The 23,190-nt window shown below is 39.8% G+C and overlaps 1 protein-coding gene across 2 annotated transcripts in view; it reads right to left on the bottom strand.

Moving 5' to 3' along the window:
* Nucleotides 1-23,190, bottom strand: part of oprd1a (opioid receptor, delta 1a) — a 30,335-nt gene extending 7,145 nt beyond the window's left edge. The window contains exons 1-3 of one of the 2 annotated variants that reach the window (XM_082521379.1): nucleotides 22,399-22,458; nucleotides 19,757-19,901; nucleotides 3,222-3,577 (exon numbers count right to left, since the gene is read on the bottom strand). In XM_082521379.1, coding sequence (XP_082377505.1) covers nucleotides 3,222-3,567 — 346 coding nt within the window. In that variant the 5' untranslated portion in view covers nucleotides 3,568-3,577; nucleotides 19,757-19,901; nucleotides 22,399-22,458. Of the gene's footprint in view, nucleotides 1-3,221; nucleotides 3,578-19,756; nucleotides 19,902-22,398 lie in introns of both variants that reach the window. The other variant, XM_082521378.1, reaches the window with a different exon arrangement.

The raw sequence follows: 23,190 nt of genomic DNA, 5'->3' as shown, positions 1-23,190 counted from the left end.
TTTCAAAGTTTTCTGGCATGGTAGTCTTCAGTTGATCTTTGTCAAGAGCAGTGTATAGAATAGGTTTTAAGTCAGGATCAACCAAATTTAAGCCTAGACTCAACTATTTCCAGTTTTATTCATTGGCATGCATGTCTGATTTGCAGCAACACTGAATCAAAATAAAAACAAAGGGGAATTTAAATTATATTAAATTATGAAAATCAATAAAGCTGTACCGTCAACACCTTCACGGTCAAGCAGTCTAATTATGTATTAACAAAGTGAAAAGAGGTCTTCAACAAAGCAAAGAAAGGTATTTCTTTGAAAATGAGAGCAATGCTCACGTTGCTAGGTTTTTTGTGAAGATTCAACTACTTTTAAATGATCTCGCCACTCGCGACGCTGACCATGGTAAACACAAACTGTACATCCAATGGCAGCGGTAGACATTTCCTCCTAATCAGAGACAAAATCTCCCAATCAACTCCTCACTGCTGTGTACGCTCAGCTGCTTGCAAAGCGTCTGCTCAATTTAAACCCTTTAAATGACACGAGACGCCGTCTTCAGCGTTAGAAGCTGTACAGGAATGTCCAAGTGAAACGAAGGCTTAAGCTGAAATGGCACAACTTTGTTACAGCTGGTGCATTTGTTACAATGTTTGTCTTTGTGCAGCACTAATAGCTATGTGTTGACTGTCTGCTGCGTGGTTTGAAGGATCAGCAGTGACTTTATATGACTTTAGCACACAACAAGGTGAGCCTTGAGCTGCTAACTCTGTAGCTACAGACTGCGAGAAACCCAATAACATGTACAGGAGCCTAAATAAAACAAGATGTGGACCCAAGGATAAAGTCTGGATTTGCTGTAACTCTGTTTCACCCCTCTGAGTCTTTCACAGAAACATCAGCTAGGGTGCAGAGATACAGCAGTTTCTCCAAACTGTCTGATAAAAAGATCACCTCATTATCACTCTATTGCACATCATAGTGGGACATACCTCATAATGGCCAACAGCTATACTCTAACAATACAACTGATTGAGCTGTAATTTTATGTACTGATTTTCAGGCAGCTCGCTGCAAGACTGAGTGTTAGATGAGAGAGGAAGCGTCTCCTCCACCCACATTTTGTATTTACTTTATAGGGCTATAAAATGTGTTATGCTTCATCCCTAATTGTCCTTACTTTTTGGCACTGAGGACAATCTTTGGCAAAGCAGAGACTGATCTTCAGAGAATTCACAGACATTATCATATTGTCTATAAGCCATCAAGAGCGAACTGAACAAATACCAAATTAGCTTCAGACAGAAAAGAAAAATTCCAATTAATACTAGTATAATCAATTTAGCTGATTCTGTGGGAGAATAAACTGTTTTGGTGGTAATTATTAGATATTACAAAATCACAAGTTAGAATCATTAATGATATTTTCTATGCTTTTCTTGCTTTAGTTTGGGTTAGCAAGGTGCATATTTGGAATAGCTCTTTCACTCTATGTAAATGTAACTTCCTCATATGGAAAGTGGAAGTGTTTTATTTTTCAGTGCCAATTCTTAATGCTTGGTCAGGACCAGTGCTCTTCACTTTATATAAAATGGGCTCTGAACACCTCAGGAACACACTATTCGGTCTATAATTGATGAATCCTGCTTCAGGGCCCAAACTACTCTGCATTTAATAAGGCTGTTGTGTTTTTAACATGTTTTAATGATTTGTATCTTGTTCTATTTAATCTCAACAAGCCCCTAAAAACAGGCAGTGATCACTGTCGGCCTCTCTCGGTGTTTATTGTCACTGTTCATTTTAACGCTCAGTTTTTAAAATCTTACGATGTAACTACGGCCCAGCCCATGCAGCAGTATATTAATGACTAACCTCGTATTGTGGATGGATTATCTCAGTTGTTCTCCCACCCTCACGTTAACATTTATTGAGTGGAAAAAAGTTAGCATTCATCCTCCACCTTCACTGTTTATATTAAGCTAACATAGCTGTGTCGCTAGCGATCACGTAGCACATCGTTATATATCAGCTAGCCAAACTAAAGTAACCCTACAAACGCCACTGCTGTTTACTTTCCTGTCTTCATTTATGTCGGAAGTGATAGCAGAGCTGTACGTCTTAATTTGTTTTAGAAATTTCTCAGTCAGGACGGGCTATATTATATTTAGATGGAAATTAGTGACCTAACTCCTTGCTAACTTCTAACTCCGTTAAGTTTAATAAATTCCGTTTTCATGGATGTCTGGATGCTAAACTTAATTGTTACATCTGGTAGAGCAGCCACAACGATTATTTTATTACAGATGAAAGAATTTAAACAGTTTTTAACTCTCAGTGATGCCGCAGTGATCGTTTGGCTTATGGACCTGCAGCGGAGTTTGGGCCCAGACACGGCTAATGACGTCACACTTAAAACACCTTAAACTACCTTAAACTTATCACTTCAATGCATCCTGTCAGACACAACTTCTCAGCTGTCACTGCTAAATGTCTGTTAGATTACTTTTTAAAATTTTAATTGCCTTGGGCAGCAGATATGTGATTTTTGGAACACACTGTGAAGTCTCTAGTAGGATTACACAACTGAGGATTACACACTTTGCTAAATAAAGGGCACACTACCTCCTATACCGGCAACTATATTTCGGCAATAGTATTTCAGCGATACATAGTTGTTTTTTTTCTGCATTATGTTCCTTCAAAGATGTGCTAAAGGTTATCAGAGAAGGCTGTGACTTCATTACCAAATACATTTATTTGGAAAAATGAGTAATCCTCATGCAATCTTGTACTTACTTTGTGGCACCAAACAAAAGAAGACATCTGGAAAAGCAGTTCAAAAGGACCTACCCTCAACTACAGAATCTGTCTCCTGGAACATATTACCTTAGGTTTCATTAGACAGTTTTTGTATCAAGTAGTGTAGATGCTTCAGAGGCTCTTCTCCTTGCTCTTAGAATACACAATGGACAGTTCAGAGTATTGATTCAGAATCAGTTGCCGCTATTGTTGCATTTCCTTGTGTACAGTTTCATTTCCAACTAAAGGACCACAAGGTTTGCCTGATAGATGCAAATTATTCAAATGAATGCAGAATTACCTTTGTTCTCCACTACGACAACCAGCACTCAGTAACCATACATATTCAGCCTTATTTTTGAAACAATATAATTAATTCAGAAATCATCTTAAAATATTACCAAGAGGTAAAGAACATGGACTTGCAGTCTTACCATTGTCTGCCACTTTGGTCACAGCCATGATCATGACAGGCACACCAATTGCCGAGGACAGGACCCAGATGAGTATGTTGATCAACTTGGCCTTGACAGGCGTCCGAAACTCCAGCGCCCTGACTGGGTGGCACACGGCGATGTAGCGATCTACACTCATCATTGTGAGGGTGAAGATACTTGTGAACATGTTGTAGTAGTCGATGGCAATAATGAGCTTGCAGAGGACATCCCCAAATGGCCAGGTGTTCATGAGGTATTTGGCGCTCTGGAAGGGCAGCGTGCTGGTGGCCAAGGCATCGGCAAGAGCTAGATTGAAGATGTAGATATTTGTGGCAGTGTTCATCTTGGTGTATCTGGTTGTGGTCACAAAGTAGACAGAAGGTGTAGTAAAAGTTAAAAAGAAACTGATATTTTTTAACGATTTTTTTCCCCAGTCAAAAACAGGTTATTTCAGATCATCTCACAGTTGCCTCCCTGGTCCAGTCTACTTGCAGCTGCTGTTGAACTGAAAATCATATAGTTATTTGGGTATAATTTATTAGCTTGTTGGAGAGAGAAATAGTGTATGTAGAGAATAGATGACATAAAGGCCCATGAATTGAGATTTGAATAGAAAAAAATTGTCATTTGTGTTACTGGTGCATTTTTGTCCTTTCTTAATAATAATAATAATAATAATAATAATAATAATAATAATAATAATAATAATAATAATAATAATAATAATAATAATAATAATGTATACTTTATTCATCCTCGTGGGGAAATTACTTTCTCTGCATTTGACCCATTCACTCAGTGAAGCAGTGGGCAGCCACTAAGCAGGCGCCCGGGGAGCAGTGTGTAGGGACGGTACCTTGCTCAGGGGTACCTCAGGGTAGCCGTTCAGTGGATTTGAACATCCAAACTTCCGATCATGGGGCGACCATTCTACCAACTGAGCTTCATCAGGGAAAACGGATATTTCAATTATTCTGTTACCTACTTTAGATCCATTTTACCTCTAGTCATTTTCATAAAGTTATTATAGAAATAATTAGATATAATTCCATGTTGGAATTGATTACAAACAAAGGCTTAGTTTAATTTATGACTGCACTGCCTTGCTAATTTCCAGATTACCAAATCCCAAAAATAAACTACAAGTTAATTGCTTTTCTCCTCAGATCCAAAGTTAAAATACAGTGGGGCAAAAAAGTATTTAGTCAGCCACCGATTGTGCAAGTTCCCCCACCTAAAATGATGACAGAGGTCAGTAATTTGCACCAGAGGTACACTTCAACTGTGAGAGACAGAATATGAAAGAAAAATCCATGAATTCACATGGTAGGATTTGTAAAGAATTTATTCGTAAATTAGGGTGGAAAATAAGTATTTGGTCACCTCAAACAAGGAAAATCTCTGGCCCTCACAGACCTGTAACGTCTCCTGTAAGAAGCTTTTCTGTCCCCCACTCGTTACCTGTATGAATGGCACCTGTTTGAACTCATCATCTGTATAAAAGACACCTGTCCACAGCCTCAAACAGTCAGACTCCAAACTCCGCCATGGCCAAGACCAAAGAGCTTTTGAAGGACACCAGGAAAAGTATTGTAGACCTGCACCAGACTGGGAAGAGTGAATCTACAATAGGCAAGCAGCTTGGTGTGAAAAAATCAACTGTGGGAGCAATCATCAGAAAATGGAAGACATACAAGACCACTGATAATCTCCCTCGATCTGGGGCTCCACGCAAGATCTCATCCCGTGGGGTCAAAATGATCATGAGAACGGTGAGCAAAGATCCCAGAACCACACGGGGGGACCTGGTGAATGACCTGCAGAGAGCTGGGACCAAAGTAACAAAGGTCACCATCAGTAACACACTACAACGGCAGGGAATCAAATCCCGCAGTGCCAGACGTGTTCCGCTGCTGAAGCCAGTGCATGTCCAGGCCCGTCTGAAGTTTGCCAGAGAGCACATGGATGATACAGCAGAGGATTGGGAGAATGTCATGTGGTCAGATGAAACCAAAGTATAACTTTTTGGTATAAACTCAACTCGTCGTGTTTGGAGGAAGAAGAATACTGAGTTGCATCCCAAGAACACCATACCTACTGTGAAGCATGGGGGTGGAAACATCATGCTATGGGGCTGTTTTTCTGCCAAGGGGACAGGACGACTGATCCGTGTTAAGGACAGAATGAATGGGGCCATGTATCGTGAGATTTTGAGCCAAAACCTCCTTCCATCAGTGAGAACTTTGAAGATGAAACGAGGCTGGGTCTTCCAACATGACAATGATCCAAAACACACCGCCCGGGCAACAAAGGAGTGGCTCCGTAAGAAGCATTTGAAAGTCCTGGAGTGGCCTAGCCAGTCTCCAGACCTCAACCCCATAGAAAATCTGTGGCGGGAGTTGAAAGTCCGTGTTGCTCGGCGACAGCCCCAAAACATCACTGCTCTCGAGAAGATCTGCATGGAGGAATGGACCAAAATACCAGCTACTGTGTGTGCAAACCTGGTAAAGACCTATAGTAAACGTTTGACCTCTGTTATTGCCAACAAAGGTTATGTTACAAAGTATTGAGTTGTATTTTTGTTATTGACCAAATACTTATTTTCCACCCTAATTTACGAATAAATTCTTTACAAATCCTACCATGTGGATTCATGGATTTTTCTTTCACATTCTGTCTCTCACAGTTGAAGTGTACCTCTGGTGCAAATTACTGACCTCTGTCATCATTTTAGGTGGGGGAACTTGCACAATCGGTGGCTGACTAAATACTTTTTTGCCCCACTGTAAGAACTGAAACCAAGGATTCAAAGCCAACACTAGAACAGCAACTCATTCAAACTCCATAAACCCAAAACAGTCACTGCAACTCAAACACAACAAGTAACAAGTGTCTGGAATATTAATGACATTTAATTAGGGGTCAAAACCTCATCATTAACAATAATTAAAGGCTAGGAGCGTAATTAATAATAATAATAATTAATAAGTTATTATTTCAGATCTCATAGAAACTCAAAGGTTTTGGGATTAAAATCCAGGACGGTGACAGTTTTATTAACCCAAATTCACACTGGCGTGCTCATAGTACAAAAGAGATTCAAGTCACATGCTTCATTTGTAGCTCATTTCCAGCATATTTTCTTTGTAGTCTATAATTTTAACAAGAAAAAAATGTTGCTTTTCCCCCCCCATTTCTATCTTTAACTTTTTAACATTGGAGATATTGACATTTCATTTTATAGCAGAAAAAGATAACAATATTATTGTAAAGCCTAAACCATGCTCAAGCAGAACATCAGCTAGTGGAAGCCAACCTCATTTGTACCTGTCCATGATTCTATAGTGGAATCACTGTGGCTTTTTATTTGTGTTGATATGTAAAAAATGTAAAAATAAATGTATGAGAGGCTAAGCCATAAAAGGTTAACTAGAGACAATGCATCTCAGGACATGTTAAAGTCGTTTAAGTACTTTCTGCAGGGAGTAATTATTGTATTACTTTTTCAAAAGCTTATAGGTAATATGTAACAGATTACTTAATACAGATTACTTAATACACTGTTATTTCTGCATGAGGGGAACCCTCATGCAGAAATAATTGTGTAGGAAATGCAGATCAATAGTGCAAAATATACTGTAGATACATTTAATGTGGGTTTCACTATTTGCACTATTTACAAGCTCCTACAGCTTGTAAATAGACTGCAAACTGCTGTTGTGACCCATTGTAGAGCCAAAGCAGTAGATAGGTCATCATACTCTCAAATGTTTTAGTGAGTCTTTTTTCAAGCCACAACATGTAGTGAGAGCTCAATAAATTAGAGGGGTTTGTATCCAATAACTCAATCACAGTCGTTTATATTTTAAAATCTAATTCTATTGAATCAATAGATCTTTTTTCTGTGTCCTTTTAGATACACTAACAACCATGACTGAATCACTTTGATACAAAAAAAAATCTACTTTAATGCCGGCATTTCTTTTTTTTTTTCATTAACTGGATCTAGATTATTATGAGATAAATCATAATTAGGCCATGTCATTTTTTTAAGTTGTAGAACAGTTGCAGCGTGTCATATTAGGTCAGGCCTTAAGAGTTAAATCATCTTTGGGAGTTTTTCCACTACTAGTATATTAATGAAAGAACTCTGTAGTCTGATAGAAAAGATTTCTTAAAGTAATAAATTAGTCTAAAGCGAATGTCGGCTTAATCAGGAATTTATAATTACAAATGCTGTCAAAACGTCTCAACAGCTGCTCTATTATTCACTCTCAGCATCAGCTTTAGTCTCTAAATGACATCAATGTTTCATTTCAATCTGTTTCTTTTTTTCAGCTGAAGGTAAAACTGACACAGACCATTAACAAATTAGTAATTATTTATAAGAGCAACGGGCTTTATCATAATTCATAAAAGGAAAACTACTGGTGTAATTAATTAGAGGCTGCATTTAATTCTTGTGTTCCATGTCAAAGAAGCTGCTAGTTTTTTTGTTCCATGCAAGTGGCTCTCTTATCTTTTACACCTCTTACTAATTATGGAGGGAAAATTGCCATCAAATATGAAATGTTAATCATTCAGGAGGCTATGCAGAGACTGAATAACTAGCAGTAGCACACAGAAGATTTTGCAGAAATTACCTACAGTAATTCAGTGCAGCAACACAGAAAAGTCAAACTTATGATAGAGTTAGTTTTGAATTTCAAAAGGACAATGGTGGAATGGAAAGGCCAGAAATATAATGCATCCAAATGACTTTGCACACATCAGAGACATATTGAACACTGTGGGAGTGCCTGAAAAAACAGTTAGCTGTGAGGTACCACCAGTTAGAGCTACAGCATTCTTCTTCCCTGAATGTCTAATCATTCTGCAAACTTTCTAAAATGATATAACTGCACCTTGTCATCTATTTTTTTTTCCTGCTGCACCAATTTAATTCTCCTTCCTCATTCCTGCCTTTATCATCCCTCTTTCTCTTTCTTTTTCTTTTTCTTTGGCCATGAAGAGTCAACCAAACACTTATCCGTAGACTTTGCCAATTGCTCTCAGAAGAACTGAAGAAGCTTCTCGGATGAGAAGTGATACATCTTCAAGGAACCTTAAAGAAGTACAGACGCTTGTACTTGCAACTTGTAGGGGATTCTCAGTGATATAACACCCACTCTGATATGACATAATAGTGGAAATAGTGGAAATGACACGGTAGTAGGATTGTTCAAATTTGAGTATATAAATCAGCTTTTGGCTGTAGACTATTTCGCTGACATTTTAGTCCCTCAAACCATGTAATACAACAAGCCTCATTCACTCGTTCATACAAGCAGCTCATCTATACTTAAGTGCTTTTTATCTAGCATTCACACACACATTCCTACTCCGATGGATGCGGTCAGAGAACAACTTGGGGTTAGTTGACCCAAGGATATTTGGCATGCAGACTAGAGCAACCAGGGATTGAAACACCTGGTCAGAACAACCTTCTGATTAAGAGATGCCCTGCTGTAGCTCCTGAGGTATAGCCACTGCCAAGCTGTGTCAGATCCATGCTAGTATGCACTAGCTTGGCTGGATTGTAAGAAATCAAAAAACAAAATGTCACGAAGAAGGGAAAAGCGCCTGCATGGAAGGCTCTGTTTTAGTATTATTGCTTTGGTCTGGACTGCACAGTATGCATGCTCTCAGCAGGCAACAAGCAAAAGACACATTGACATTCAACATAAATTTTACACCAGACACTGACAGGTTGTTATGCAGAAGTATTTTTCTGATAGGCACTAATACAAGTGGTCCTGAGGTTCAGTCACAGTCAGCTTTCAGCATATAAAGGTGACAGGCGGAAAATCTTGTTCCTGTAGTTTAATCACATTTTTGTTTGTTTGCTTGTTTTGGGTTAAAACCATGGGCATCATGCTAAGTGGCTGTCACAGCTATCCAATCATTTCCTCTTCAACAGTAATGAAACACAGAATGAAAAAAGAAGTCTCAGAGCAGTGGGCTGCAGCGGGGGTCCCTGACCTTCACTTCTAAGCAAACGATGATGCACACTGAGAGTGTCTTAGTAATGCTATCCATCCTGTTTCCTGGGCTCTGAAGGTAATTTCTGCTTGTTCACCTTGTCAGCACACCAGTGATCCCAACAAGTGATCCCTTAGCTTACCTAGATCCCTTAATCAAATATTGACAGCTCAGAATTATATAAATCCCAACAAACCAGGAAGGATGTAGAAACACAGAGTCAGACACTGATAAAAATTAAATATCTTTTTTTTTGGATCATGAAGAATCCATTGCACACAGCCTTATACTTTTAACCATTAAAGAAAGACATGTTATGAAATAATTATCATTATTTCTTGGGCTTCTAATTTCTTTTTTTCACTTTTTTAAGATCTTTATACCATTTTTGCCTGCATATATCATTTTTTTTCTCATGCTTAGAAATGTATGATGATGACATCCCTACAAGCATGTACCTGTACAGGTGCCTATACTATGACTCAGTTTCAACATACCCTGGATATATTTACTTAATCTGCCTTCATTTATCTTAATATCAGCAATCAGGCTAAGTGGCATATGAAGGTTGTAATTAAGTTGAAAAGTCAACCCAGGGATTCCCAATCTGGGTACAAGCGTATTCATATGAAATTGGTGGGACTGGCAGCATCTGAACAGTCACAAGCATGGGTAGGTCTGCTTGCAGCAGAGCGAGCGATTTCACGAAGGCACGGTGTGTTGCTATTTGATTTCTTTTAGCCTATTTCACAGGTGCTGTTCAAGTAATTTTTTATTCAACAGCTTTGGCAATAATCAGGCCTTGGTGTGGGTAGTGAAATTGAGCTCAGCTTTAATAAAAGATGTGGTTAATCACATTTAATTCATGATTTAACAAGGTGGAAGGACAATTACTTTTTATTACTTTAGGGCCAAGTTGATTCGGATAGTTTTCTTTTTAAAAAAATAAAATAAAACCCTTAAAAACTTTGTGTTTACTTTGTATTTACTACTTGTTTCTGCACTGTATTGTGATGCATAGAACACTAAAATTGTAGTTGTGGCCAGCTAACAGAAAAATAAGAAAAAAAGAAAATTAAGGAGTACAGTACTATTTTCTATATTCCTTACTGATGTACATCAGGGGATGACAAAGACTTACTAGCCAGTAAAAAACTGTGGAGCCTTGTACTATCTGTGTACTGATATCCTGGCAATCTTCCAGGGATGTTGACACTACAGGGAGTGCAGAATTATTAGGCAAATGAGTAGTTTGTCCACATCATCCTCTTCATGCATGTTGTCTTACTCCAAGCTATATAGGCTCGAAAGCCTACTACCAATTAAGCATATTAGGTGATGTGCATCGCTGTAATGAGAAGGGGTGTGGTCTAATGACATCAACACCCTATATCAGGTGTGCATAATTAATAGGCAATGTCCTTTCCTTTGGCAAAATGGGTCAAAAGAAGGACTTGACAGGCTCAGAAAAGTCAAAAATAGTGAGATATCTTGCAGAGGGATGCAGCAGTCTCAAAACTGCAAAGCTTCTGAAGCGTGATCATCGAACAATCAAGCGTTTCATTCAAAATAGTCAACAGGGTCGCAAGAAGCGTGTGGAAAAACCAAGGCGCAAAATAACTGCCCATGAACTGAGAAAAGTCAAGCGTGCAGCTGCCAAGATGCCACTTGCCACCAGTTTGGCCATATTTCAGAGCTGCAACATCACTGGAGTGCCCAAAAGCACAAGGTGTGCAATACTCAGAGACATGGCCAAGGTAAGAAAGGCTGAAAGACGACCACCACTGAACAAGACACACAAGCTGAAACGTCAAGACTGGGCCAAGAAATATCTCAAGACTGGTTTTTCTAAGGTTTTATGGACTGATGAAATGAGAGTGAGTCTTGATGGGCCAGATGGATGGGCCCGTAGCTGGATTGGTAAAGGGCAGAGAGCTCCAGTCCGACTCAGACGCCAGCAAGGTGGAGGTGGAGTACTGGTTTGGGCTGGTATCATCAAAGATGAGCTTGTGGGGCCTTTTCAGGTTGAGGATGGAGTCAAGCTCAACTCCCAGTCCTACTGCTAGTTTGTGGAAGACACCTTCTTCAAGCAGTGGTACAGGAAGAAGTCTGCATCCTTCAAGAAAAACATGATTTTCATGCAGGACAATGCTCCATCACACGCGTCCAAGTACTCCACAGCGTGGCTGGCAAGAAAGGGTATAAAAGAAGAAAAACTAATGACATGGCCACCTTGTTCACCTGATCTGAACCCCATTGAGAACCTGTGGTCCATCATCAAATGTGAGATTTACAAGGAGGGAAAACAGTACACCTCTCTGAACAGTGTCTGGGAGGCTGTGGTTGCTGCTGCACGCAATGTTGATGGTGAACAGATCAAAACACTGACAGAATCCATGGATGGCAGGCTTTTGAGTGTCCTTGCAAAGAAAGGTGGCTATATTGGTCGCTGATTTGTTTTTGTTTTGTTTTTGAATGTCAGAAATGTATATTTGTGAATGTGGAGATGTTATATTGGTTTCACTGGTAAAAATAAATAATTGTAATGGGTATATATTTGTTTTTTGTTAAGTTGCCTAATAAATATGCACAGTAATAGTCACCTGCACACACAGAAATCCCCCTAAAATAGCTAAAACTAAAAACAAACTAAAAACTACTTCCAAAAACATTCAGCTTTGATATTAATGAGTTTTTTGGGTTCATTGAGAACATGGTTGTTGTTCAATAATACAATTATTCCTCAAAAATACAACTTGCCTAATAATTCTGCACTCCCTGTATTTTGTGGAGGACTGGTTGTTTAGTACATCCCATACCTCTTTAATTTGGAACAGAACCTGCTCCAGTGTTGGTTAGGCCTGCAGCATAAGTCACAATGGCAGTGCACCTTGGTACGATGTGAACCACCTTCACATCGTACCAAGGTACAACCTAAATCATATGAATGATGTCAACTGAAAGCACAACAGAACTAAGAAATTATAGTACCATAATTTCTTAGTTAATTTGCTTAAATTAAACTAAGAAATTATGCTTAAACTAAATGCTTAATTTAAGCATTTAATTAAATTAAATGCTAAAATTAAATTAAGCATTTAATTTAATTACAAGAAATGCTTGTAATTAAATTACAAGAAATGCTTAGAAAATTCTTAAAGGAAAACATAAGATTGTTTATTACCATTTGCGTTATAGCACACTGTTGTCACTGTTTGTGTTCTACCACAGGGTAAAAGTAAATATTCTGCATACACCTACTTTTTTATTTAGTATTGAGGAGTCCCACTTCTTGAGCCCCTCTGGTTTGCATTGTTCAGCAGTGCAGTAGTGCACTCAGGAAAAGCTTTTTTGTTTTAGGCCAACTAGTGGGCTGCCTAAGGAGTCACCAGCTCAAGGGTTACCACAGAGATGGAATAAATATTAAGCAATTAATTTTATCTGCTCTTCAAAGTCTGCTGCTTGTGCTTGCTGCACCCTGCACACTGTTATAAAAACTTTCATTTCCAGTGCGCTCCATTGCCAGATGGAAGCAGTGCACAACCGGTATGTGGGCTACTCTTGCCAGTCCATCAGCCAGTCGCAGAGAAGAGCAAAGTCAAAGCACCCAAAGAGCTGAAGTATTTTCTTTGAGGTGTTTTTTACACTTCTCCCATTCCTGGTGCTCTCAGCCTTTATTCTGACCCACTTGTCAACCAGTCAACATTAACACTGACGCTTGTCATTTGGTTCTGCTGACCCACAGTCAGGATATTTAATAAAGACTGCGTGGGAGCCCATATGGGCAGTGTTGGGGAGTAACGGAATACATGTACCACCGTTACGTATTTAAAATACAAAATATGAGTAACTGTATTCCGTTACAGTTACCGTTTAAAAAGGTGGTATTTAGAATACAGTTACTTTGTTGAAATAAATGGAGTACACGGCGGTACTTCCCTGTTTCATATTGTGGCGGATCAGGACTGTTTGGGTTTTGCTTGACAGCTACGTTCTGTTGTTCCAGGCGGCAGCGTTACGGTTGCCATGGTTACAGGGTGATGCTCTCTCTCTGCATGTTTCCTGGGTGAGAGAGCGCCTTTTTGTTGTTGTTGTGCTAAGCTAATAGGCAGAATGCTACAGGTATAGCTCTAAAGAATGTAGCATCATAGGCAGTGTAGTCCGTGTTGCACGGAGAATGGACTGCCATACTCGTTATGTGTCTGTGAGCGAGGGAGGGGAGAAAAAGGAAAAGTACGAGTTGTCATCGAGCAAAAACGGGAGCTGGAAGCATGTAAATATAATAATAACCACTGCAGCCAAAAAGAGTGCCTGACGAGCCCAGTTGTAAGTAAGCTATTAAGACTCGACTGTACACTGTGTTCGTGTTTTCCTCCGAAACAATAAGTTCCGTTGGAGCAGTCTTTCAACGCCTCTCTCTGTCTCTCGCAAGTAAAGTTGACCCACACAACAAAGTAAAGCTATTTTTCAGCTACAAGCCCGACACGGAACCCGCCGTATTAGTCAGAGGTCCCTTTACTACGGGTTCGGAGCCGCGAACCTTCAGTAACAGTAATAAATCACACAGCAATAGTACATTCACGTAGTTGTAAACAGCATGATAATATATTAAGTAATCCAAAGTATTCAGAATATGTTACTCTCATTGAGTAACGTAATGGAATACGTTACAGAATACATTTTGGGGCATGTATTCTGTAATCTGTAATGGAATACATTTTAAAACTAACCTTCCCAACACTGCATATGGGGCAGGTGAAAACCCCCTCTGTCCACAACACAAATCATGTACATGGAGACACATCTGTGTGATGATAAATTAAGAATTTGAGAATCATATATGAGTAAGCAGGCTAATGAAAATATTAGAAGATTAGGATAACGTTACCCACGCTGCTATAAAATAATGATGCAGATAATACTGAAAGCCTGGGAGGATGAACAAGAATTGCGAAAAAGGAAAGATCATATTACTGATGTTCTGAGGAGCACATCCATTTTTGATACTGACAGCTTATGAACTAGAAATGTAGATATTTCCCCTAAAGTAAATGCAAAAGACACAGTTTATGTTCTTAAATTGCTGGGGGAGAAAAGAGCTGTGGAGGAGGTTAATAAAAAAAATTGAGAGCATGAGGGTGGGAATGGATGTTTGTATCTGTGTGTGCCTGTATGTCTGTGTCTATATGTCAGGTTGGGTATCAGGCGCCACCTCTCTGGGGACATCTCAGGCCCTCCAAGGTTTGGAGGCCTATCTCCCCCTACCACCACTTCCCCTGCCAGTGGCGGACTCCCTCAGGTGTCGGTGCGTTGGTGGTTCTTTGTGTCTGGGGATGGGCGTCCAGGTACACACCGGCTCACTCCTTGGCGGCCGCTTATCGGGGCCTGGAGCCTGGGGCTCGCTCGGGCCACTTCGGAGGTGGGGTGCCCTCGGCCTCTCGGCCTGGGGCTCGGTCACTCAGGCACGGCTGGCTGCCGGCGGAGCTCACGGGCGCGTCACTGCAACTCCCCCTGGCTTCTGCTCCGCGGCTGCTGAGTGAGCCCTCATCTGGGACTCTCCTCAGCTCTTTCTGGGACAGTGGCGCGGCTGCCCCTCTGTTGGTCTTCCTTGGTCTCTTGTGTTCTTGGGGCCTCTGGATGTCTGGAGTTTTGATCTCCTCCATACCTGCTTCATGCCCTGGAGGACGGGGCTGTGCCCCCCCCCCACCCTCTAGCAGATCATTACATGAAGGAACCTTTTAAAAAACAAAAAACAAACGCGTCCATGCTCACAGGTGTACACACGGGTGATCACACCCACAAACTACACCCTTTTTGGCTCCTACCTCAAAGCACACTGTGTTCTGTTGATCTTATGTGCTGCACAATAATGTTTAATATTTAGTATTTACTGTCATATTCCCATATATCATTGTGATGTTGTTTATTCTATTACTCTTGTTCTCTTCTGCTTGTTTTCTTTTTTCTTTCTCAGCAGGTGACCCAGGTGATCAATATATAGGGGGCAGGGATAGCTCAGTAGGTAAAGTGGTCGCCCCATGATTGGAAGGTCGGCGGTTCGAATCCACTTAACGGCTACCCTGAGGTACCCCTGAGCAAGGTACCGTCCCTACACACTGCTCCCCGGGCGCCTGCTTAGTAGGCTGCCCACTGCTTCACTGAGTGAATGGGTCAAATGCAGAGAAAAACAAGTAATTTCCCCATGGGGATCAATAAAGTATCCATTATTATTATTATATGCATTTTTTCTTCTCTTTTTTTTTCTGCCCGTTCTGTTGGTTTTTGTCTTTTGCCCTTCTCCCCCGTCCCTCTTCTCAGCTGTTTCTTTCCCTCTTTCTTTCTCCCCTTCTTTCCCCCAGTCAAGTCTGTCCCGTATTCAGCAAGTGAAAATAAAATAAACAATAAAAGGTGAATCAAATGGACCATTATGGCAAGGCTGGGATGGTCAATTTGGTAAAGTAAATCAGTTGGGCATCTTTCTTTGCCTTTAGACAATAATTCTGATGGCAAAAGAGCCAAACGAGACAGGCAAAAAAAAAATAAAAAAATTTGTCATTCCAGGAAATGATGTTTGCTGTCTACTGAGTTCTACTCACTTTCCTGTGAGATTATTTAAATAAAACACTAAAGGTTTATTTTAAATTTACCTACAGCGGAGTCTGTGAGATTTCTGAAAGCAAGTAAATTGCAACCCACAGATGTGGTTTTCATTATATCGGAGCGACAAGACCTATCAGAACCAAACCTTAACTCTCTGTCTGCACTTTTCTTCACCTCAGACAGGTGAGGCTTTACATACTGTGAGAGTTTTATAGTGAAAGGATCTGATACTCAGTAGCTGTCCAAAAGTTGAGATTTGAGCTCCATCACAGCTCAGACCTCAAACTTGGGACTAGTGCTGTCAGCGTTAATCTCGTTAAAATGACGAAACGCCATAAGCGCATTAACGCGGCAAATCTTTGTTAGCAAGGTAGCGTGCATGGGGCTGGATGGCGCTAACGTGTTAAAGAGCTAACCGCGCTAACACGTTGACCCCGTGCAGGCCCGCGTACGCCAACTCGCTAACGGAGATTTGTGTTAATGCAGTTATGTCATTTTAACGAGATTAACACTGGTAGCACTACTTGGGACATTTTTATTTTATTGTTATTAAAGCTTTAATTATTCATCTATATATTATTGTATCGTCATTTTGTCCAAGTACAAAAACATGAAATATGGCACCCAGTTGTATAGTAACAATCAAACCATATGTGCCGCAAGTTGCTGAGAAGATTATTATTAAAACACCAAGGGTTAAACATTATTTTATGAACAACACAAACTCTGGATTTGGGCTCATAATTATTAAAGAAGTAATAAAATGATTATGCTTGTATGTTCCTCATTAGGCACCCGTTCATGTCAGAGTGAATGAATAGTGGCATTGTAAAGCGCTTTGGGTGCCTTGAAAAGTGCTATATAAATCCAATCCATTATTATTATTATTCAATCTTATGGCCCAAAATAACTGCTCGTGTATTTATGCTTGGATAGATACAAATAATGAGTAATTGGTAATCCATTTATCTAACATACTAGTTAAGTTTATTATGATGCAAGAAAATATGGTCTATTACAGCTAAACATCTCTGCTTCTGTCTCATCTTTAAGGTTTTTAAAATTTTGTCCTTAAAGATAAATCTTGGAATTAAAAGCTTACTTTTTTTTTTTTTACATAATTTCTATATGTAAAAGGGAAAAGGGACCATGTGTTTAAGGCAGCCATTACAAGACTGGTACACTGTTCTTTCAATGATCCTGGGTTTTACCTCAGGATTTTCTCTTTGGGACCTTTCATTTCTGTCTGCTCTGTTTCACATTTTAAGTTTGATCTAATACTATGCTTTGCCTTGGTTGCGCTCTCTTTCATATTTAGTATTTCAAGTTTTATCTGGCAGTGATAATGTGTGCTTTGTTCGCTGTTCTTACTATCATGATTACCTGGTTTATTTTCTTGACTTTCGTTGGCTTGTATTAGTTCCCTTATTTCAGTTATCAGCCCTTCCCTGTGTTCCCTGTTCCTTGTCAAGTCGTCATTGTCCCTGTTTGCGATTCCATAGTTTGGCATAGTTTGGTACTTCCTTTTTTATTTTATCTTCATCCTGTGTTTGCTTCTCGTGTCTAGTCTCCCTTGATTGTTGTCAGCTGTTTTCCCACCTGCTGCCCATCCTCTCGTTATCCTATGCATGTGTATATTGTTTCTGTCTCCCACTGTGCTTTGTTGAGTCATACTGTTTGGTCCTGCTGTGTATTCTCTTTTGGTTTGCTTTCAGTTTCCCTCTGTCATCTGGATTTGCTGGCTCACCTGAATAAGGGCTCATTTTCATTTATTCCAATCTGTTTTTCTAGTCTGCATTTTGGCTCCAAACTCCACACACATCATGACAATTATTAGCACAGGCTGGTGCGGCAATGCTGTGCTGATCCTCAGCTACTACCAATGGACCTAAAGTGTGCAAAGAAAATCTCCTCCACACTACTACATGACCATCAGCAGTTTGAAGTGCTTCTTGATACACTGAGCTACAGAGACTTAAGATTTGCATTTAGATAATTCCTTATCTTTCATCTCAGTGCAGCTTAAAGTTACAATACATTTTGTGACTACATCAGTCCTTTCAGTTTTGACACAAAAGTCAGCTTCGACTCTCCCCTGAAGGGTACACATGGACACAAACACAAGCGCACACTGACATCAATCCCTGCTGTGTGAGATGCAAGACAAGCCATGGGATGCAGTCGCCATGTTGACTCAGCCCAGGAAATGAACAGACTGACTGCCATCTCTCAGACACACACAGTCATGTTCCTACTGGCAACGAGCTACAATATTTCCAAGCAAATTTCAAACCCCAGTAATTAACTTTAAATTTTGTCATTCCACAATATTCCCATTACAGAACATCCAAAACATAAATTGTAAACGTTTTCAAAACCTACTGTCTCAGTAGAGATTGAACAATAATCCACAAGAAGAAGCTCAGTAAGAGTCTATTTTCACACAAACTGAGCCCAGCTTCCATTACCTGCATATCGATCTGATTTCAAATTTAGCCCACTTGACAGTATATTGCATGAGCACTGAACTGGTTCTTATCTAAACAGTGCAGCAGCAAGAAGGTGGAAAACCTGTGGAAGATAAAAGGATCCTGCCCTGTGTAACTGAATGGACTATCGCTTGAAGCGTGTGTTTGCGTCTGCGTCATGCTCTCCATCAGAAAACAGGCTGTCAGGTCACGTCAGACCGGTGTGACATCCACAATGACGCTAGCATCCAGGGAGACTCTGCTATAAATGTGGAGCATGTTTGCGTGTGTGTGTTTCTATCGAAGGACCTAAGTGGAGGCACAAATTCAAAATTCATTATATTAAAAAAAAAATAGATGGATGCTTTCAAATGGGCTTTTGGTTTATTATTATCAAAGCTGACACGTGGCAGTAAATAAACTAATTCTAGTTATTGATTTATTCATCCATGCATGCAGGTCACCCCTTGGCAAAACACCCCCAGTACTGTTTGCCATTCTGTTCAGCCTGCATCGATCTCACCCCATGTATGGCAGAAAATTCTCAAATATTTCATTGCAATACTGCTACAGAAGGAACAGAGGCTACTGTTTACTTATTCATAAGAGGTTCTCACAGCCCCTGACACAACCCCAAAGGAAGTTGTGTCTCTTTCTAGTCTGGGACCAGGGACTTTCAGGTATTATGCTGAAACGTCACACGAAATGCTGTAGTAACACTGTACTGCACCACCAAGTCACTTTAACAGTGATGACAATATAACTGTTGAACTTGGCTGTAACTTTCTGCATGGATCATGAAAACACAGTCACTGTGCCCATCTTCAATTATCACAGCATTGAGTGTAATGGACACACTGGTTCACCATGTGGATCTCACCCCTTGCATCTTCTTAACCGTGAAATAGACACGCATGCTTAAGTTGTATTACCAGTAGGGGGAGATAATGTAATTAAAGCCAACACTTGGCTAGTGACCAAGGAAGGTATAAAGTACATTGCAGACTCCTTCTATGCCAGAAACAATGAAGCTTCTTGGCTAATATGTATTTACATGTAAATGTGTTCGGAATGTCTCTTTAACCATATTCATGTTGTCTTGTAATAAAATATCGCCCTCTGCTGGTACTGCAACTTAAACCAGCATGTCCAATAAACACTGCTGTGATATTTGGTTGTTCCATCAGAGTTCATCACTATTAAATAAATAAATATCAATTAAGCTCTTTTTCATTTATCTGAGATGGCAAAAAGAAAATCATTACACAGTATTATAAATTAAAAGTGGAATTCTGAATTTATAGCTAGTATTATTAGTATTTTGAGGCGAAAACTTAGAATTTTTGAGAAAAGACAATAAAGTGACATTAACATTAACATGACATTAAAAACCTTTCATATAGTCGAACTGCCCTGCAACAAATTGTCCAGGAAGTATCCCACCTCTCACTCTGTGGTAGCTGGGATAGGCTCCAGCCCCCAGCAACCCTCAATTGGATAATCGGAAGAGGATGGATGGATGTTATCAAATTAGAGTTCCTCAAATGTTTACTTCAATTCTGCATTGTCCTGATTCCTGGGTCCACACCTTTGCAATTTTGGATATAAAAATACAGTTTTCAGCTACATAAACGCACTGGCCCTACATTCGGAAAATACAGCAAAATATATACAACACAAAATCTACTCCAATACACCTTCGATAATAATAAAACAGTACTGTCGGTTATAACAGTTTTTACTCTCTAAATCGCTCCATTACTGTTGTTCTATAAAACAGATGGGATTCAAGCCTAACATTATGGAGAAATCCTACTTTTTCTAAATTTCTGAATTTTTTAGGAAAATTCTCCTGTGGCTTAACATCCGGTTATTATTTGTAGTACAGGTGGCATTAAGGCAGTGTGTGCAGTTATTCTTAACACAGTCAGCAGTCTTAAATCAATCAGGATGTTAGCCTCTTACGAACAGAATTCCTGAAAGAAAAATTAAAGGACATAACTGCCATATTATTAATGCTGTATTTTTTTAATTAAAATGTTGGTTGAATTGCAGCCAATTTATGTCAAATGGAAATTATACAAAATGTATTTGTTCCACAAAACAATGAGGAAAAGCACGCATTGATTGTCTATCAAGTAGAAGTGCACAAAGATGATATTTTGACCAGGGACGATCAGGCTGCAATCTGCCCTCCAGTGGATGGACTTACACAAGGTCCCTTTACTGTTTTCTTCAAGATTGTTTAACCGTATTTTGTGGATCTTTTTTGGGGTTTTTTTTTTTTTGAAAATGTAAGAAGAGTGAGATAAATTTAGAAGTCGTGGGTTCTTTACCCGAACATTGTGTTGATAAAAACAGTGCTTTAAAATGCAGCTTTAAAAAAGAAAAAAAGGAAAATGTAATCTGTCAAATATTATAGTTCTGGAGACTCCCCTGCTTTTTTGCTATTCATGCCTCCAGTTTTTGCAAACACGAAGGCACTACAAAACAAATTCACCTAAAGCATTTTGTTATTTCGTGTATTAATGAGCTCATAAATCCATAGTACAGCTATTACAGAATGCCAAACTTTTCATTTGAAGGCAACTCTAAGATTTTGTTAATAAGATCATTACTTTCAGAGCTTACAGATGTTCCACAGGAGATGATACATTCTCACTGGGTTACTGTGCTCGAGCTTCCCGTCTCATGGAGGTGTGGGTGCTGTCTGAAATATGTGATGTCATTGTAAAGTAAATCGCTTCACAGTGTGACTCAAATTAATTTTACCTGCTTCTTCAATTTTCCAGCCAAGAGTCGTGATTAATACTTTGGCTGATATTGGGGATAAAGAGAATATCTGAGATTAGGAGGTATAAATGAGGATAAGAAGCAAGCAATATAAGCTCTTTTTTCTTGTCTATTTATTTGTTTATATTTTTTCCTCATCATGCAGGTTAGGGCTGGGAGGCTTTTCAGGGAAATAAGTGCGTACAGGGTTTATTTCTTTTTTTTTTTAGAGTCAGACCTTGGACTGACAATAATGCTGTCAACACCCACTAATGGAATGATAATAATAATAATAATAATAATAATAATAATTATTATTATTATTATTATTATTATTATTATTATTATTATTATTATTATTATTATTATTCATTCGAATGAATGTGAGTGCGAATGGTTCTCTGTCCCTGTGTGTTGGCCCTGCGACAGACTGGCGACCTGTCCAGGGTGTACCCTGCCTCTCACCCTATGACAGCTGGGATAGGCTCCAGCGCCCCCCGGGACCCTGAAAAGGATAAGCGGAAGCGAATGGATGGATGGATGGATTATTATTATTATTATTATTATTACAATAATAATCTTAAAACTAGGGCATATAACCTACAGTTATATAAAGAGACCAAATGCTGTCTCCGTCGGTCCTTCTATCTGCAGGATTTCCATTTCTACTCTGCTCCATCACACTCAGTGAAGAGGAGCGTGCAGCTGAAGGTCCACAGATCAGTTTGAGCTCATGAAGACTATTTGAGTAGCCCTCTCTCCCTGAGGCAAGGCTGAGTCAGTCATAACAACCATCTTTAGTATGAAACTGGTGCATGTTGTTGCTTCATGCAGAAATAATAAAAGACCAATCTCATGGTTTATGCAGGGAATCTTAAATCACTTGTTTGGCATGCGCACATTTCACCTACAAATGCAGGTGCAGTGCAAGTACACACTTGTGGCTCAACACAGACACAGACACTAAAAAAGTGCAGGAAAGGAGCAATCGATGGGTAATTAGCAAGCAACTTTCCGGTATATACATCACGTGTATCCTACAAGGGTCTGATTGGGATTTTTTTGTTAATTCGTGTGCATTTCCTCAGAAAACATAAATTTTATTTGTATTTAGAAAAGCTCTTGAGATAACTGAAGAAAACTTAAAGCAACACATTTGAATTGAATTGAATTTGATTTGAAATCAGCGCGTATTTGGGGCCTGAAACCCCCAAATGAAGCTTTGCATTAGGCATAAAGTGGGTTTTGTTGCTCTCATCAACAGCCACAAACTCATTAAAGTAACTGTGCTAATAAAGCATGATAGTGTTTACCTGACCACTCCGTACATGACAAGGACGTTGCCGAGAAGTCCCACCACGCAAATAACGGAGTAGAGCGCCGTGATGGATATGGCTATGATTATACCCCCGGCGCTCCTCGCCGGATTCTGCTGCTCGGTGTAGTTCTGCAGCCTGTCGCTCATTAAGTCGCTCTCATCAGCCGGGAGGGTGACATTGAAGGGGATGACGGAGTAAAGGTCGGACAGGGAGAGCTGAGCTCCGGGGACCGTGTAAGGCTCCATGCTGCAGTGCTGCCCACTCTGTCCTCGGTGATGAAAACTTAACCGCGCAACAGTGAGAAGAAAGGCAAAGATTTAAACTGACACAGGAGGAAAAAGAACTAGTCAGACTGGAGGGAAGAAGTGGAAAAGGCGAGCAGGAGAGTTTCCAAAAAACGTGCAGATTAGAGACTCCGAGTAAGAGTTTTCTATCCAAACGGACGAAGAGTAAGTGCCCCCCCGGAAGCGGGCAGCTGCATCTGTGCGCTCTAGCTGTGTGTACACCTCTTATACTCTCGGAGACCCCCACCTCACAGCCCGGCAGCTCTCTAATACCCGTGCGTCGACGTCAAACCTGCTCATTTATATGAAATCACACTGGAATAAACGGGAATGCAAGGTTTGGGGTTTCCTTCTTTTAAACAGAAATAAAACCTTAAAGTTGCGCAGAAAAGGAAACAGATTCAATCAAATTCCACTTATCTCGAGTAAACTGGGAACAGGGCACGTTAATGATACTGAAACTGCCTTTTAACCGCACTTTCAGTAAAGCCATTATAGAAGA

This window comes from Aulonocara stuartgranti, assembly GCF_965226115.1.
Source record: "Aulonocara stuartgranti genome assembly, chromosome: 22".
In the NCBI taxonomy this organism is placed as follows: domain Eukaryota; kingdom Metazoa; phylum Chordata; class Actinopteri; order Cichliformes; family Cichlidae; genus Aulonocara; species Aulonocara stuartgranti.
The sequence above is the reverse complement of the archived record's forward strand: the minus strand, read 5'-3'. Positions and strand labels throughout refer to the sequence as shown.